The sequence below is a fragment of the Apodemus sylvaticus genome, chromosome 12 (assembly GCF_947179515.1).
Source record: "Apodemus sylvaticus chromosome 12, mApoSyl1.1, whole genome shotgun sequence".
NCBI lineage: Eukaryota > Metazoa > Chordata > Mammalia > Rodentia > Muridae > Apodemus > Apodemus sylvaticus.
Genome location: NC_067483.1, coordinates 87,151,038 through 87,167,653, shown reverse-complemented (window position 1 = coordinate 87,167,653; position 16,616 = coordinate 87,151,038). Strand labels below are relative to the sequence as shown.

At 48.3% G+C, this 16,616-nt stretch overlaps 1 protein-coding gene across 1 annotated transcript in view; it reads left to right on the top strand.

The window, feature by feature from the left end:
• Positions 1-16,616, top strand: part of LOC127697837 (kinesin-like protein KIF28) — a 45,148-nt gene that overhangs the window by 6,984 nt on the left and 21,548 nt on the right. Inside the window, exons 3-7 of the mRNA XM_052201131.1 lie at positions 3,298-3,501; positions 4,925-4,960; positions 8,623-8,847; positions 10,424-10,578; positions 13,572-13,683. Of these exons, the coding sequence (XP_052057091.1) occupies positions 3,298-3,501; positions 4,925-4,960; positions 8,623-8,847; positions 10,424-10,578; positions 13,572-13,683 (732 nt within the window). The remainder of the gene's footprint in view (positions 1-3,297; positions 3,502-4,924; positions 4,961-8,622; positions 8,848-10,423; positions 10,579-13,571; positions 13,684-16,616) is intronic.

Below are 16,616 nucleotides of genomic sequence, written 5' to 3'. Positions count from 1 at the left end.
AAAGGAAGTCAGGACTGGAACTCAAGCAGGTCAGGAAGCAGGAGCTGATGCAGAGGCCATGGAGGGATGTTTCTTACTGGCTTGCTTCCCCTGGCTTGCTCAGCCTGCTCTCTTATAGAACCCAAGACTACCAGCCCAGGGATGGCATCACCCACAAGGGGCCCTCCCACTTGATCACTAATTGAGAAAATGCCCCACAGTTGGATCTCATGGAGGCACTTCCCCAACTGAAGTGCCTTGCTCTGTTGTAACTCCAGCCTGTGTCAAGTTGACACACAAAATTAGCCAATACACCTACCTAGGTCTTGACTTGAGAACATTTAAATTACTTGAAAGTTTCCATTTATAAATATTGAGGACAAGGGCTGGTGAGATGGAACCCCCCACACACACCATGCCCGACGACCCGAACTCAATCCCTGGAACCAACGTTGCAGGAGAGGAGCAACTCCCACAAGTTGCCTCTGAATTCTGTGCATGCACACACAAATTCGCACATGGACACAAAATAAATGAAATGGAATTTAAAAAATTTTAACTGTGAACAACAACAATCTCTAAATTCCCAATAATGTTAAGTAGAAAGGACAGCACAATTACTAGGCAATCACTCCTGAGGTTGACCGAGTTGCTTGGAAACAACTGTAGATGGAGCTATTCAGACCGATGCTCAGCGGGTAGCAGCACTGGCTGCTCTAGCAGAGGAGCTGAGCTTGGAGACCAGCATCTGTGTTGAATGGCTCTCAGTCACCTGTAACTCCAGCTCCAGGATGTCCAACACCCTCCTCTGGCATCCAAGGGCACCTTGGACACACACACACACACACACACACACACAAACCGCCTTTAAAAAAAACTGCAGATAGGGCTGGAGAGATGGCTCAGTGGTTAAGAGCACTGACTGCTCTTCCAGAGATCCTGATTTCAATTCCCAGCAACCACATGGTGGCTCACAACCATCTGTAATGAGATCTGACACCTTCTGGTGTGTCTGAAGACAGTGACAGTATACTCATATAAATGAAATAAATAAATCTCAAAAAAATCTGCAGATAACTTCATTCAAATACATTTTGAGTAAAAGTATAGACACAGTGCTCTTGAAAACTATAGGCCAGCCGGGCGGTGGTGGCACACGCCTGTAATCCCAGCACTCTGGGAGGCAGAGGCAGGCAGATTTCTGAGTTCGAGGCCAGCCTGGTCTACAGAGTGAGTTCCAGGACAGCCAGGGCTATACAGAAAAACCCTGTCTCCAAAAAACCAAAAAAGAAAGAAAGAAAGAAAAAAGAAAACTATAGGCCAAGTTCCCTTAATCCTAGAGATCACACAATCCTTTACAGTCCAATAAATCTTTATTGCCTTTGTTTGCTTGTTTTGTTTTTGTTTATTTGATACAGCATCTCTTTATTTAGCCCTGGCTAGCCTAGAACTTACCATATAGACCAGGCTGGCCTCCGACTTACAGAGATCCTCTGCCTCTGCCTTCCAGATTCTGGTATTAAAGGCATGCAGCTTTTTAGTCCTTTCTATAAGAAACAAATAGTATTAAAGTTGGTTATTGTAAATTTTCCCTTAGTAAATCACACTGTGTTGGTGTGTACTTCTTTCTCAGAATTAAGAATAATATAAATTATGTAAGTATATTGTGACAAATAGTCCCGGGACACTCCATGTTTTACTTTTTGAGAACTATTGCTTGTGACCAATAGGGAAAGGAGCCAGGCCCTGGCTTCTGAACAATTGTGGGCACAAGCATTATTTGATTCTACTTTAAAAATTTTTTCCTCAATGAGTGATGGTGGCTCACACTTTTAATCACAATACTTGGTCTCTGTGTGCTAAAGGTTAGCCTGGTCTACAAGTGGAGTCCAGGACAGCCAGGACTCTCTTACACAGAGAAACCTTGTCTTGAAAAACAAAAACAAAAACAAAAACAAAAAAAAAAAGTTTTCATTTTCTTTCCTGTTTCTGACTCCCAAAGAACTCTACCACCATGCCTGGTTTTAGAAGTTTGTTGTTATTGATGTTTTAACATATTTCCAGGAGCGGGAGCCGTAGCTCAGTGGCTAAGAGCATTGGCTGCTCTTCTTCAGAACTGGGGTTCAGTCTCAGATGCCACATGATGGCTTACAGCTATCTGTAACTAAGGTTCTATAGTAGCTGATGTCCGCTTCTGGTCTCCAAGCACACCAGGCACATATGTGGACTCTAAACATACATGTATGCAAAATACCCATGCACATAAAATAATACAAATTTAAACATATTTTATAAGATATTTTTATTATTTTTTTAGAATTTCACACATACATACATTGTATTTTTATGGTATTTACCCCTTATTCTTCTGCCTAAACTTTTTTGTTTTTTTTCCTAGACAGGGTTTCTCTGTGTAGCCCTGGCTGTCCTGGAACTCACTCTGTAGACCAGGCTGGCCTCGAACTCAGAAATCCGCCTGCCTCTGCCTCCCAAGTGCTGGGCTTAAAGGCGTGCACACTGCCCGGCTACCTAAACTTTTCCTAGATCCACCCCGCCCCCCACTCACTCTCCCACTCTCTTATTTATTTATTTATTTATTTACCCTCAGAGACCAGTTCTAGCTATCCGTATATTCAGGAGTGTGGGGCCATTGGCTGGAGCCTCTCCACTTACCAGGGGTCACAACCTTAAAGAAAATTGTCTTCCCCTAGAATTCAGCAACTGTCTATGCTCATCTGCGCATGCGGCTCGTGGGCCCCTCTGCACTCTGCCGGAGTCGGGACTGGCATGTTGTGCAGGTCTGACCCCGAGAAGTGAAAAGTGCAGCGGTCCTGCTTGGGTCCTTCCTGACGTCTGTCTGTCTTACCATCTCTCTGTTCCCTCTCTTCAGTGGTCGCGGAGCCTTGCGGGGAGGTTTGTTTCTTAGAGTGTATGCACCAGGCAGCTTTCTGTTTGAGTAAAAACCACCCGTGATAACCCACTTTGAATCAAGACTTCAGCGTTGTAGGCCAGTCCATGTTCAGCCCGAGGTGAAGTAATGCGTTACATTACAGCGGTGGCTGGGGGGAACGACAGATCTCATCACAGAGCAAATAAAAGACACAACAAGGCTAGGGTGTTTCCACAGACTCCCAACGCGACCAACCTGGGAGCTAAACCTTTGACACACGGACCGTTGCGTGGCACCCTGGATACAAACCGTGGTTCTGTGGAGGGGGCTGTGTTGTTCCCGTGTGTGCACAAATGCATATGTGTGTAAAAGAACCGCTTAGGAGAACCGCCTCCGCCTCTGGTGACGCTCACCGGTTTCCTTTCTAGGGCGAGGTCTTCCGTGATATCGGAAGGGGAATTCTAGACAGTGCCTGGCGAGGCTACAATGCTTCTCTTCTGGCCTATGGCCAGACCGGCTCTGGAAAAAGCTACTCCATGATTGGCTTTGGCACAAACAAAGGTATTATTCCAAGAGTGTGTGAAGAGCTCTTCAAAGCTATTGGGAAGCAAAAGGAAAATCTAGAACCCCAGGTACGCCTTCGTTATTCTAGACTCCCTTCTCCTGGGAATTTCACCTTTTCATTTTCCACAAGTGGAAGGCACCATCGTCTGTATTTTCAGCTTTATGCGTGTGTCCTAAAACAGGCATATATTTATATATATTGTATTATGTCAAAGACGGCGATGGGACTTGGACCCACCCCGATAAGCACGTGGTCTACTTCTGAACTGTACACAGGCACCAAGGGGACTCTTATTGTCCCTGGCACAGAAGCCTCCAGAGCAAACCTTGAACCCACTGAATGTCAGTGGCTATCACTGGTGTGACTAGCTCCGAAACAGGAGAGTAAAATGTCAGCACACGCCCACAGGCACCGTCCTTGTCTCGGCTTGCTCTAGATGGCAGCAGAGATCAGACAAAACACGCGGGAGACAAGAGTCTGCACTGGTTGGTGCAGAGGAGGGGGGGTTGTTGTTGTTGCTTCTTGATTTGACCAACAGTTGGTGGAATCCACGCATACAGAGCATGTGGACGGTAGTGAGATCCCATTCTAGAAACTACTGGACCACCTGGGTTAGTAGCTGACGTTTGTGCAGTGAATCATTTCTATAAAGTTCTTCCTGGAACCCTCCCCCAGCACTGAACGGAAGAAGCCACCTCTCCCTCCCTCTGCCCCTCCCTCTTCCAATCTCATTAATCTTCCTGCCTTAGCCTCCTGAGTGCTGGCATACAGTCCCCGTGTTGTGTCCATTTTGCTGTTGTTGTTCTTGTTGTTATTTGTCTGTTTTGTTTTGGATCTCTCTCTTTTTTTTTTTTTTTTTTTGGATTTGGTTTTTTTGAGACAGGGTTTCTCTGTATAGCCCAGGCTGTCCTGGAACTCACTCTGTAGACCAGGCTGGCAGCGAACTCAGAAATCCTCCGGCCTCTGCCTCCCAGAGTGCTGGGATTACAGGCGTGCGCCACCACCGCCCGGTTGTTTTGGATCTCTTATGGGAATATACACACGTATGTGATACAAAGGTGCATGCACACATGTCTGTGCAGGTAGGTGCACATGCTTCCGTGCACACTTGTGGAGACCTGAGGCGGACCCTGGGTGTCTACTTCCATTGCTCTGTAACCTTGTTCCCTTGAGAAGAGGTTCTCACAGAACCTGGAGTTCCCTGGTTTTTAGATAGACTGGCTCGCAGCAAGCCCAGAGCGCCTCCTGTCTGCGGCCTCCAGAATTACAGAGGAGCGCAGGAACTGCTGGCTTTTTCCGTGGGTGCTGTGGATCCAGGCGCAGGCCCTGGAGCTTGAGCAGCACGTTGTCCCCAGCCGGGTTTGTGTCTTTTTATAAAATCCCTTAAGATCCATGCAGTGTGACACGGTTTACTAGAGTGCGTTAGTGTTTCCCTGTTACGCCACTCCTTAACTTCAGGACAGTGTTGACTGGCATTACTCTCTCTACAGGTCATGTTTAGCATGCTGGAAATCTACAATGAACAGGTAACTTGCTGTGTGAGTGTGTCTGTCTGTCTGTCTGTGTCTCTGTCTCTCTCTGACTCTCTCTGTGTCTCTATCTCTCTCTGTCTCTGTCTCTCTGTCTCTCTGTCTCTCTCTGTCTCTGTCTCTTTGTCTCTCTCTGGCTTTCTCTCTCTCTGACTCTGACTCTCTCTCTCTCTAACTGTCTGTCTGTCTGTCTGTCTGTCTGTCTCCTCAGCCTCCTCGGTGGAGAATCAAACCCAGGTCCTCGCACTCACTAAACACAGGCTTTACCACTGAGCCACATCCATCTCAAGAGGCCATGCTCTGACACACACACCTGCGTGACTTCATGGAGCACTGACACCAAGGGCTCTGGCCATCTGTCATCCTGTACTGCATGTGCACTGCCCGCCCCCTCCCCCCCCCCCCAGCACCATCTCAAATCCCTTGTTCTTCACACTCTATGCCTTAGCCACAGAGCAGCCGTCTTAATTACTATCTATTGCTGTGGTAAGACACCATAGCCAGGGCAATAAATAGAAGAAAGGGTTTCTTTGAGGCCTAGAGCTCTGGAGGTAAGAGTCCGTTACCACTGTGACAGGAAGCATGGCAGAAGGAGGCTGTCATGGTGCCAGGGCAGCAGCTGAGGGCTTGCATCTGAACCCGCCAATAGGAAGCAGAGCCACTGGGGACATCAAAGCCTAGCCCAGTGACACACCTTCTCCCACTCCTACTCCTTCCCAAATGGTTCCACCAGCTGGGGACCAGCTATCCAGTATCCAAACAGAAGCCTGTGGAGCCATGCTCAGTCAAACCATCACCACAGAAAATTCCCCCTTTCCCAGACACGTCCTCTCTCAGACATCTGTCCTTTCTTGGTTTAAGTTTTGGACACTCATGGATGCTCATGGATGGTCATGGGTGCTCATGGATGCTCATGGATAATCATGGGTGCTCATGGATGCTCATGGATGCTCATGGGTGCTCATGGGTGCTCATGGGTGCTCATGGATGCTCATGGGTGCTCATGGATGCTCATGGGTGCTCATGGACGCTCATAGGTGCTCATGGATGCTCATGGATACTCATGGGTGCTCATGGACACTCATGGGTGCTCATGGGTGCTCATGGATGCTCATGGGTGCTCATGGGTGCTCATAGATGCTTATGGGTGCGCATGGATGCTCATGGATGCTCATGGATGCTCATGGATGCTCATGGGTGCTCATGGATGCTCATGGATGCTCATGGATGCTCATGGATGCTCATGGATGCTCATGGATGCTCATGGGTGCTCATGGATGCTCATGGATGCTCATGGATGCTCATGGGTGCTCATGGGTGCTCATGGGTGCTCATGGGTGCTCATGGATGCTCATGGGTGCTCATGGATGCTCATGGATGCTCATGGATGCTCATGGATGCTCATGGATGCTCATGGATGCTCATGGGTGCTCATGGATGCTCATGGATGCTCATGGATGCTCATGGGTGCTCATGGATGCTCATGGATGCTCATGGATGCTCATGGGTGCTCATGGATGCTCATGGACGCTCGTGGGCGCTCGTGGGTGCTCGTGGATGCTCGTGGATGCTCGTGGGTGCTCATGGGTGCTCGTGGATGCTCGTGGATGCTCATGGATGCTCATGGATGCTCATGGATGCTCATGGATGCTCATGGATGCTCATGGGTGCTCATGGATGCTCATGGATGCTCATGGATGCTCATGGGTGCTCATGGATGCTCATGGATGCTCATGGATGCTCATGGGTGCTCATGGATGCTCATGGATGCTCATGGACGCTCGTGGGCGCTCGTGGGTGCTCGTGGATGCTCGTGGATGCTCGTGGGTGCTCATGGATGCTCATGGATGCTCATGGACGCTCGTGGGCGCTCGTGGATGCTCGTGGATGCTCGTGGGTGCTCATGGGTGCTCGTGGGTGCTCATGGATGCTCGTGGGTGCTCATGGGTGCTCATGGATGCTCGTGGACGCTCATGGACGCTCATGGGTGCTCACGGACACTCATGGACGCTCATGGACGCTCATGGGTGCTCATGGGTGCTCATGGATGCTCATGGACGCTCATGGACGCTCATGGATGCTCATGGACACTCATGGACACTCATGGACGCTCATGGACGCTCATGGACGCTCATGGACGCTCATGGACGCTCGTGGACGCTCATGGACGCTCATGGGTGCTCATGGGTGCTCATGGACACTCATGGACGCTCATGGACGCTCATGGATGCTCATGGATGCTCATGGATGCTCATGGACGCTCATGGGTGCTCGTGGGTGCTCATGGATGCTCATGGACGCTCGTGGGTGCTCGTGGGTGCTCATGGATGCTCATGGATGCTCGTGGGTGCTCATGGGTGCTCGTGGGTGCTCATGGGTGCTCATGGATGTTCATGGATGCTCGTGGGTGCTCATGGATGCTCGTGGGTGCTCATGGATGCTCGTGGGTGCTCGTGGGTGCTCATGGGTGCTCGTGGGTGCTCGTGGACGCTCATGGGTGCTCATGGGTGCTCATGGATGCTCATGGATGCTTATGGGTGCTTATGGGTGCTCATGGATGCTCATGGATGCTCATGGATGCTTATGGGTGCTCACGGATGCTCATGGGTGCTCATGGGTGCTCATGGATGCTTGTGGGTGCTCGTGGGTGCTCATGGGTGCTCATGGGTGCTCATGAGTGCTTCATGGGTGCTCATGGGTGCATGAGAGAGGGGGAAAATGTGGTTTCCTTGTTTGATTTATTTTTTGAGACAGAGACAGGGTAATACTCTATAGTCTAAGCTAGGACTCAGTGTACCTTAGAGGTAGATAAAGTCACAGGCTCCGCTGGGCAGTGGTGGCGCACGCCTTTAATCCCAGCACTTGGGAGGCAGAGGCAGGCAGATTTCTGAGTTCAAGGCCAGCCTGGTCTACAGAGTGAGTTCCAGGACAGCCAGGGCTATACAGAGAAACCCTGTCTTGGAAAAAAAAAAAAACCAAATTCAAAAAACCAAGTCATGGGCTCCATCCCAATGACATCATCATCATCATAACAATAATAACAATAATAATAATAGATAATAAACCTGGATAACAGATAATAGATAAATATATTTAAGCACAGAAGCTTTAAAAACCATCTGTTTATAGCCAAAGAAGGACAAATACTCAGCATCTCAACTTACAGTCCACCTCTCCAGCTCTTCCCGGCCCCACAGAAGGCATCCTCTGCCTGTGTACTCTAGCATCCCTTGGGCACTTCCCATGGATCAGGAGGAAGTTCTCACAGCACCCTTAGAAATTCAGATAGGGGGTTCTTGAAAACAAACTGCATTTCCAAAATTAATTGTTCAACTTAAAAGCTATGTTTCTGGGAGCTGGCGGGAGGCTCAGAGAATTAAGATGCTTGTTGCCAACCCTGGTGACCTGAGTTCAATCTCTGAACCCACGTAAGGGTGGAAAGAGAGAACAGTGCCTCGAAATTGTCCTCCAACCTCCACACTGTGCTGAAACACTTAGCTCAGTTATAAAGTTCTGTTATTCCTATAAAAACTCAGTATTCAACTACGTCAGGCATATTTACAGAGCACTAAAATTTCTCAGGCAGTGATATAACAAGGAAAGAGGTGACACCCACCTTCTTAAACTATACCCCATTCTTCTTGTCTTTCCTTCCACAGGTCAGAGATTTGCTGTCTAGAACCAAAATTCCCGGAGGGTTAAGAGTCAGGGAGGATCCGCAGCTGGGGTTTTTTGTGGAAGGTCTGAAGTGGGTGCCTTGTGAGGATTACGCACAAATTGAGAAGCTGGTGGAGCAAGGGTCAAAACTCAGGATGACAGCGTCCACCAGCATGAACGCCAGCAGCAGCCGATCCCACATGCTAATCGCCATCCAGTTCCGGCAGGTGGGTCCTCCTCTGCCATAGTTTCCCTGGGGCAGAGTAGGGTGAGTCCTCCTAGAGTGGACCAGTGGGATAAGGAACCGCTTCCAACCATAGAACATGGAAAGAGGTGAGGGCCTTGCTCTTCCTGTCTACCCCTCAATTAGGCTGTCCTGTTACTTACGGTGAGGCTGTCTTAACAATTAACAAGTCCTCAGAGTGGCCATAGGACAAGGTTGGCTGTTCTTCCTCAAGTAAATTCTGCACTTCAAGGAATAAATTTTGTTTTGTTTTGTTTTGTTTTGTTTTCGAGACAGAGTTTCTCTGTGTAGTCCTGGCTGTCCTGGAACTCACTCTGTAGACCAGGCTGGCCTTGAACTCAGAAATCCGCCTGCCTCTGCCTCCCAAGTGCTGGGATTAAAGGTGTGTGCCACCACTGCCTGGCGAAGGAATGAATTTTGAGTCTGAGTTGTTAAAGAAGGCATAGTCCCTGTAATTGATCTAAGTGGAGAATTTAGATTAGCAGGTCCATGGTCACCAGCCTGAGAACCAAATATGAGCTAACAGCATAGCCAGGTGCTGAAGCACCTTCCTGAGACTGGCTAAGATTAATACCTGGAAATCCCTGTAGCATCTACTAACTAAAGCTTCTGGGTATTCATTCCTCATGCATGTGCTCCTGGGTATGCACACACATACAAGCACATATGCAAACATGCTCACACAAATATGCACATATACAGACACACACAGAGAGAGACAGAGGGAGAGAAACAGAGAGGGGGGGGAGAACAAAAGAAAGGGAGGGGAAGGGGGGGAGGGGGAGAATTTCATTCTAAGTGCCATTCATTCCCTGGATGAATTTTACCATGTTAGTAAAATGCACATACTGAATATGTGGTTCTCCCTGTTATCTAAAGTTCTTATTCTCAGGGCAAGGGGGAAATTTGGATGAAGGCAAATGAGTAAGGGGAGACCCTGACTTAAAAAAAAAAAAACAGTGAGAAAGTTAAAATGTAAAAAAAACCAAACCATCCAACCAACCAACCAAACAAACAAACAAACCCACAGGGATCCCTGTAGAGTGTGTGTTGTGTGTCCATTCAGCTGCAGGACCACAAAGCTGACCAGTTCACAACTTTACAGATTTTACAGCATTTTACATGTTAACAGTTTACTGAAGGGCTGGGCAGTAGTGTGCACGTCCTTAATCCCAGCACTTGGGAGGCAGAGACAGACAAGTGGATCTCTGTGAGTTAGAGGCCAGCCTGGTTTACACAGTAACTTCTAGGACAGCTAGGGCTGCACAGAGACAACCTGTCTCAACAACAACAACAACAACAACAAAATGCCTGCCCAATGCCTGCTGTCCAATATGTGTCTGCAAAAGAGCTTTGCAGAAGTGGAGAGAGGCGGCAGGATACTTGGAGGCAGCACTGTCCCTGTGAACTGTCCCTGCACAGGGACAGACTTTCAGTGTTGTCATTGGTTTAGTATTTGTTGACGTCTTGAGACAACACCTTGAGGAATCATGTAAGCTTGTGCACCAGTCTGTCTCCTGGACATCAACCTAACAGCCTGAGGGGCCGTGTCCCTACAGGTTTTCCTGGACACGGCCCTCACCAAAAAATCCAGCATCAACATGGTGGACTTGGCAGGAAGCGAGAGGCAGAGAGCATCAGGGTCTGAAGGAGACCGTCTGAGGGAAGGATCGAGGGTCAACTTGAGCCTAACCAGCTTAGGCAACGTCATCAGGTATGTGGCCGGCTCCTCTTCTATTGTTCTGAAGAGATACCATGACCAAGGCGACTTATAGAAGAAATAGTTTGGGGCACTTATGGTTTCAGAGGATGACACCATGACCATCCTGGCAGGGAGCATGGCAGCAGGCAAGCAGACATGACACTGGAACAGTAGCTGGGCGCTCACATCTTGATCTAGAAGCAGGGGATGGAAAGAGCTAACTGAAGTGGTGTGGGCTTCTGAACCCTCAAAGCTAACCCCCAGTGATACACCTCCTACCAGACCGTACCTCCTAATCCTTCCCAGACGGTTCCACCGAACGGGACCAAGCATTTAAACCTGTGAGCCATGGGGACCATTCTCATTCAAACCAGCCCACCATAACACAACACTGACACATTAAAGAGCTGAGGGCGATGCTCCAGTTCCGTAGTGAGCCCAAGACCTGGATCCCACCCCAGCTCCAAAACCTACCAAGGTAAGAGAAATACGATTATATGAATGCTACCCTTTATTTCACAAGTCACTGGTATCATCGGCTCATGCCCTGTCCTCCTGTATATTTAAAACTAATTAACACTTATCAAAATGACACTAATAAAACAAGTATTCACCTGACCAACACAAGAACTAGGATTCTTTTCTTGTCCTCTCCTCTCAGAGGTTCTACCCCTCTGCCCCTCCCCCACACTGTTCCTCCTTTCTTCCTTTTTTCCCCTTTCTCTTTTTTTTTTCTTTTTGCCAAAAGAGTCTTTTTATGTTTGTGGGCACACCTGTGAATGGATATGTGTGCACATGTGTACACCTGTGTGCAGAGACCAGAGATGTAGAGTGTCTTCCTCAACCCTCTCTACTGTATTTACTGAGGCAGGCATTCTTGGTGAAGACTGAGCAGGCTGGCTCAGCTAGTCTAGCCAAGCAGATTCCCCAGGGTTCCCCAGGGAGATCCCTGCTCTCCATCCCACAAGCTCTGTGGTGCTGCCACATCTGCCTGGCTTTTAGATGGGTGCTGCAGTCTGAATTCCACACTTCATCCAGTGAGCGTCCTCTAGCCCTCTCCTATTTTTTTTAATAATGAATTTATTTATTTATTTATTTATTTATTTATTTATTTATTTGTTTATTCAATGTATGTGAGTGTACTGTTGAGGTCTTCAAACACACCAGAAGAAGGCATTGGATCCCTATTACAGATGGTTGTGAGCCACCATGTGGTTGCTGGGAACTCAGGACCTTCGGAAGAACAGTCGGTGCTCTTAACCGCTGAGCCACCTCTCCAGCCCCTCCTATCTTGTTTTATCACATGAATATTAGTGCATAAATGGGGCACATTTTTCTAAAACTTTTTTAATTGATCTTTGTGAATTTTACATCATGCACCCAAATCCCACTCATCTTCTAGTCCCCTCATATCCATCCAATGACTTTGCAACCTCCCCCCAAAACAAAACAAAACAAAAATCTCACTGTGGAAGCTTTGGTGTGTGGTGGTGTGTCTCACAGAATACCCTTTTGTCCACACATTTTTACTTGCAGATGTTCATAGTAATGAGTCAATGGTCTGGTTGGAGGCCTCTGGCTTCTGCTACATCAATACTGGATCCTCACCCGGACTCTTGGTTATTCTGTTGTCGTCCTGTCTCTTGGAGGCCCTGTAGCTTTGGATCTGCAGGACTGGCCTTCCACACATTCAGCAGTTCATAGATGGGTAGATAGATGTTGGGGTGGACCAGCTCAAAGCCCTGGATCTGGGCTTGGGAGGTAGCTGAGCTGGTCGGCTTTTCCACACCACCAGGGGCGCTCTCTAACACTGCCCCGGGTAGCTCACCCAATGCTGCAGCCAGCAAGGGGCAGGGCCAGCTCTCCTGCTCCCCCTCCCCTATGCCACCAGGACCACACAGCTCTACTGTGCTGCCAGGCAAGGTGCAGGGCCTGATCCTGATCTTCTAAGTGCTAGTGCCATGTCTTCATGTATAAAAGAGAGTAACTTAAACACACACACACATTAATTAACGTAAAAATCACAGGGGCATACATAAATTTTTGTTTTGTTTTTAGTTTTAAAGTACATAAATCTTAAATTCTCTGTTTAAATGTATTAAATTATACATGTTCTCTCACACACATGCTCTCTCTCTCTCTCTCTCTCTCTCTCTCTCACACACACACACACACACAATTTAATTACCACCCATGTCCAAAATATAGAAGAATTTCAGAAATCCTGAATCTCCATCACACCCCCTCCCTGTTGGAACACAGGCACACAAACACACACCCCTGTTGGAACACACACACACACACACCTGTTGTCAAACCACCAAAACAAGCTGGCCTTTACTATCAGAGTACTCTTTGCCTAATAGTCTTGAGTTTTATAATTTAAAACATTTTTAGATTATGTGTTTGTCTGTGTTTCTGAGAGTGGGTACGCACACATAAGTGCAGGTGCTCATAGAGGCCAGAAGAGGGCGTCAGATCCCCTGGAGCTGGAGTTACTTTGTGAGCTACTAACTGGTTCAAACTGGAGCACTCTGCTTGAGCAGTATGTGCTCTTCAGCTTGGTGCCTTCTCTGTAGTCACTGTCTTTTGTGTAAATGAGGCTGTGTACACAAGGTCTCGGGAACTCTTGCACAGGTATCTGCTGTTCTGTGTTATTGTCATTTTCCAGGGCATATTGGCTTCTTCTCCCTGACATGAAGCCGCGTCAGCGTCAGGGAGGAAGAATTTAGCTTTGCTCGTGTTTTTTGAGTGAAAGCACAGTGGTTCATTGGAGGGAGAGCAAGCAGGGGTTTACCCCAAGGGTGTTGGCTTACCTGCCGGGATTGGGGGTGCTTACCCACGGGGCAGGGGACGCTTATGCACAGCACAGGGTGACCTTCAAACCACAAACCACAACACTGGGTTCTCAGCGGGGATGCGCGAGCCATCTCTAGCTCACCCCTGGGGAAGCAGTTTCTTTTTTACTCCTCCCACTGATCGTTTTATTTTTCGCCTTCACCCAGTGCTCTGGCCGACTCAGCCATGGGGAAGAAAGTTCTGCACATTCCCTACAGGGATTCTGTTCTGACCAAACTGCTCCAGTCAGCCCTAGGCGGGAACAGCCGGACAACACTGGTAAGAGCATTCTTAGAACACAGGACATTGCCCAGCTCTTAGTGGCCTATGACTGTAATCACTCTCAACACATGCAGGACTTATGGCCTGGCCCCGCCCTCCATGTAATTTCACAGCCCTCAATGCCTGTCCACTGTGACGTGTGACAAGGCTTCCACAATATTAAATATGTTACTCTTTGCTGAAGCTTTTGGGTGTGGTACATGGACTATACATTGCTTTCCATTTTGTGTCTCTTTTGTGATAGGGATGGAAAGCAGGGCCTAGCACGTGCCAGACAAGTGCTCTACCACTGAGCCAGGCCTCCAGCCTGGAATATTAGATATAATTATTTTTGCCATCAGAACAAAATTAATAATAATACTACCAGCATTCTGTGGTGAGGCAGGTAGTTGCCAGACAGATGTACAGTCCCAGAGAGTCAGCTGTGTGGTGCGACATGCTAAACCAGGGTCCTCTGCTCCCCAGCTGTAGAATGGGACAAAACTGGGTAAATGCTATCTCTCCCCGAAACTCACTGTAAAACACACGCTTTTATCATGAACTATTGCCTAAATGTGATAGGTTTTCCACCAAAGAAATACGAATTAAAAGTAGAAAAGGAAGGTTTATTTGGAAATGGGCTCCAGGGAGTTTACCAGTCTCTGGAGATGGAACCTGAAGAAGTCACAGGCAGACTATGTCGGTGGGAGCATCTAATAGAGTGGGGGATGGGGCCAGGGGGATAGCTTGGGATTTCAGGTGGAGGGGTTAGGACACCTGTCAGGAATGTGGGACTGGGCCTTTTTGGTGCCTTTTCCTGAGGGAGGAAATGGAATTTGCTGAACCATGGCAGGGGGTGTGGGGTGGTGGGTGGGGTTGTGTGGGAAGGGGGAAAGGGGTGGGGAGTAGGGGATTATGGAATGGGGGAGGCAAGCCCAGACTTCAAACAAAATACTTCATCTGAAAGTCTGGTGTCAGCTATTTGTGGATCTCAATGGTATATTCACCAAGAACTTGGAATAAAACATTATCCCTGCTGGGTGGCAGTGGCACATTGCCTAATCTCAGCACTCAGGAGGCAGAGGCCCAGGCCAGCCTGGTCTACAGAGTGAGTTTCAGGACAACCAGGTCTACACAGAGAAACCCTGTCTCAAAAAAAAAAAAAAAGAAAGAAAGAAAGAAAGAAAGAAAGAAAAAATTAAAGCCCCCAAAGCAGAACAAACAAACAAAGCAAAAAACACAAACAAACAAAAAACAAAAGCCACTTCTCTGCACTGGGAATGACTGGGAATGTAGTGTTGGGCACAGCATTAATATGTATACAGTTCTAGGTTCCATTTCTAGTACCAGGAAGGCAGAAGAAGCAAAATCAGTGCAACCAAGACACAGTGTGCACGGCAGACTACAGATTAAAATCCAACGATGTGACAGTATAGTCCCCAGAGACAGTGAGGCCAGGACACCCGTGGCAGATCAGCAACACTGGTGAGGGTAGATTGGAGGGTTTTGAAACAGGGTCTCTCTATAGCTTAGGCTGGCCTCAAAATCACATTCCTCCTGTGTAGGGTTAATGGGTTCTGTGCCCCATCACAGGGCCTGGCCCCTCAGGGAGGCAGGACACAGTCCTCAGGGAGTGACTGGGCTTACCCTACACTGTTGCCAGGTGGATGTTGGGACAGCGATCAGAGCTGGGGAAGCACAGTCCGAGGCACAGAACTGAGCTGGCTCAGAGATCCCTGGGTCTGCAAAGAGGCTGGGGCCATCTGGCTCCCAAGCTCTCAGACACCCAGGTGCTGCTGGGAGTCGTGGAAGAACTGAGAACAGAGTAAGGGCCCAGGGGGCTGCTCCGGCTGGTCCATCAGGGGAGTCCTCGGTCGGCCACAGCGATGGGCGGCACCCATGGCTGGGAGCACAAAGAGGCCTACAGGAGATCAGACAAAGGCCTTCTCAATGGCTGCCCAGGATGAATCCCGAGTCCAAGTCCCCCACCCCTGCTTCTCAGGGTGGGCCTGAGGTTAAATACCGTTTATGAGGAGAAGTGTCTGGGAAGGAAAGCTTAATTGGCTAAATCCTCCAGGCCTTCTGGTACCTCATTAAAATGGAAATCTGTCTTGAGCCTAGGTGAACACAGGTCATGTCCTCTACCTGTGGAGAGGCTTGGGGCATTGCCCTTACCTGTCTATTGGCCACAAAATCTATGGGGACTGCAGCTAGTGACAGGGGTCTGGTACCTGGGAACAGTGGAAACGCCTGCTGTTCCTTCAGGGTTTCTGGGGTTTCAAGCCTTAGCTCAACCGGGAACAAGGATAGGGCCTTAGTTAGTTTACAGAAATTAAGGAATTACCTCATATATCCTTGGATGGCCTATGTTTAAAAGCCACGTGTCCATTTCTTCCACATCCTCTACATTTCAAAGGAAATCCTCTCCCCGAATTATTACCATTTGTGGCAGTTTGAGTGTGCTTGGGCCGGAGTGGCACAGCTTGGGGGTGTGGCACTGCTGGAGGAAGTGCACGCATAGGTTTTAAAACCTTTGCCTAGATCCCTAGATTGTCTTTGCAGTCTTCAGATGAAGATGTAGAACTCTCAGCTCCTCCTGCACCATGCCTGCCTGGATGCTGCCATGCTCCCACCTTGATGATAATAGACTCTGAACCTGAAAGCCAGCCAGAATTAAATGTTGTCTTTCTAAGAGTTGCCTTGGTCATGGTGTCTGTTCACAGCAGTAAAACCCTAACCAAGACACCATTGTAGAAAAAGTTTTCCTTAGGAATCGTTTGTCTACCTGTTACTTAAGGAGTGACTTGATCTTTCACAGTCACAACAATGGGTATCGTGTTATTTTATGTCCTCTAAGTGTCTGTGCAGCCACAACTGGATTGTGAGCATTTGCTTCTATATCCTCAGTAGTCTTAATCCATTCGTAAAGAGGTGTGGATCTTGCTCTTAAT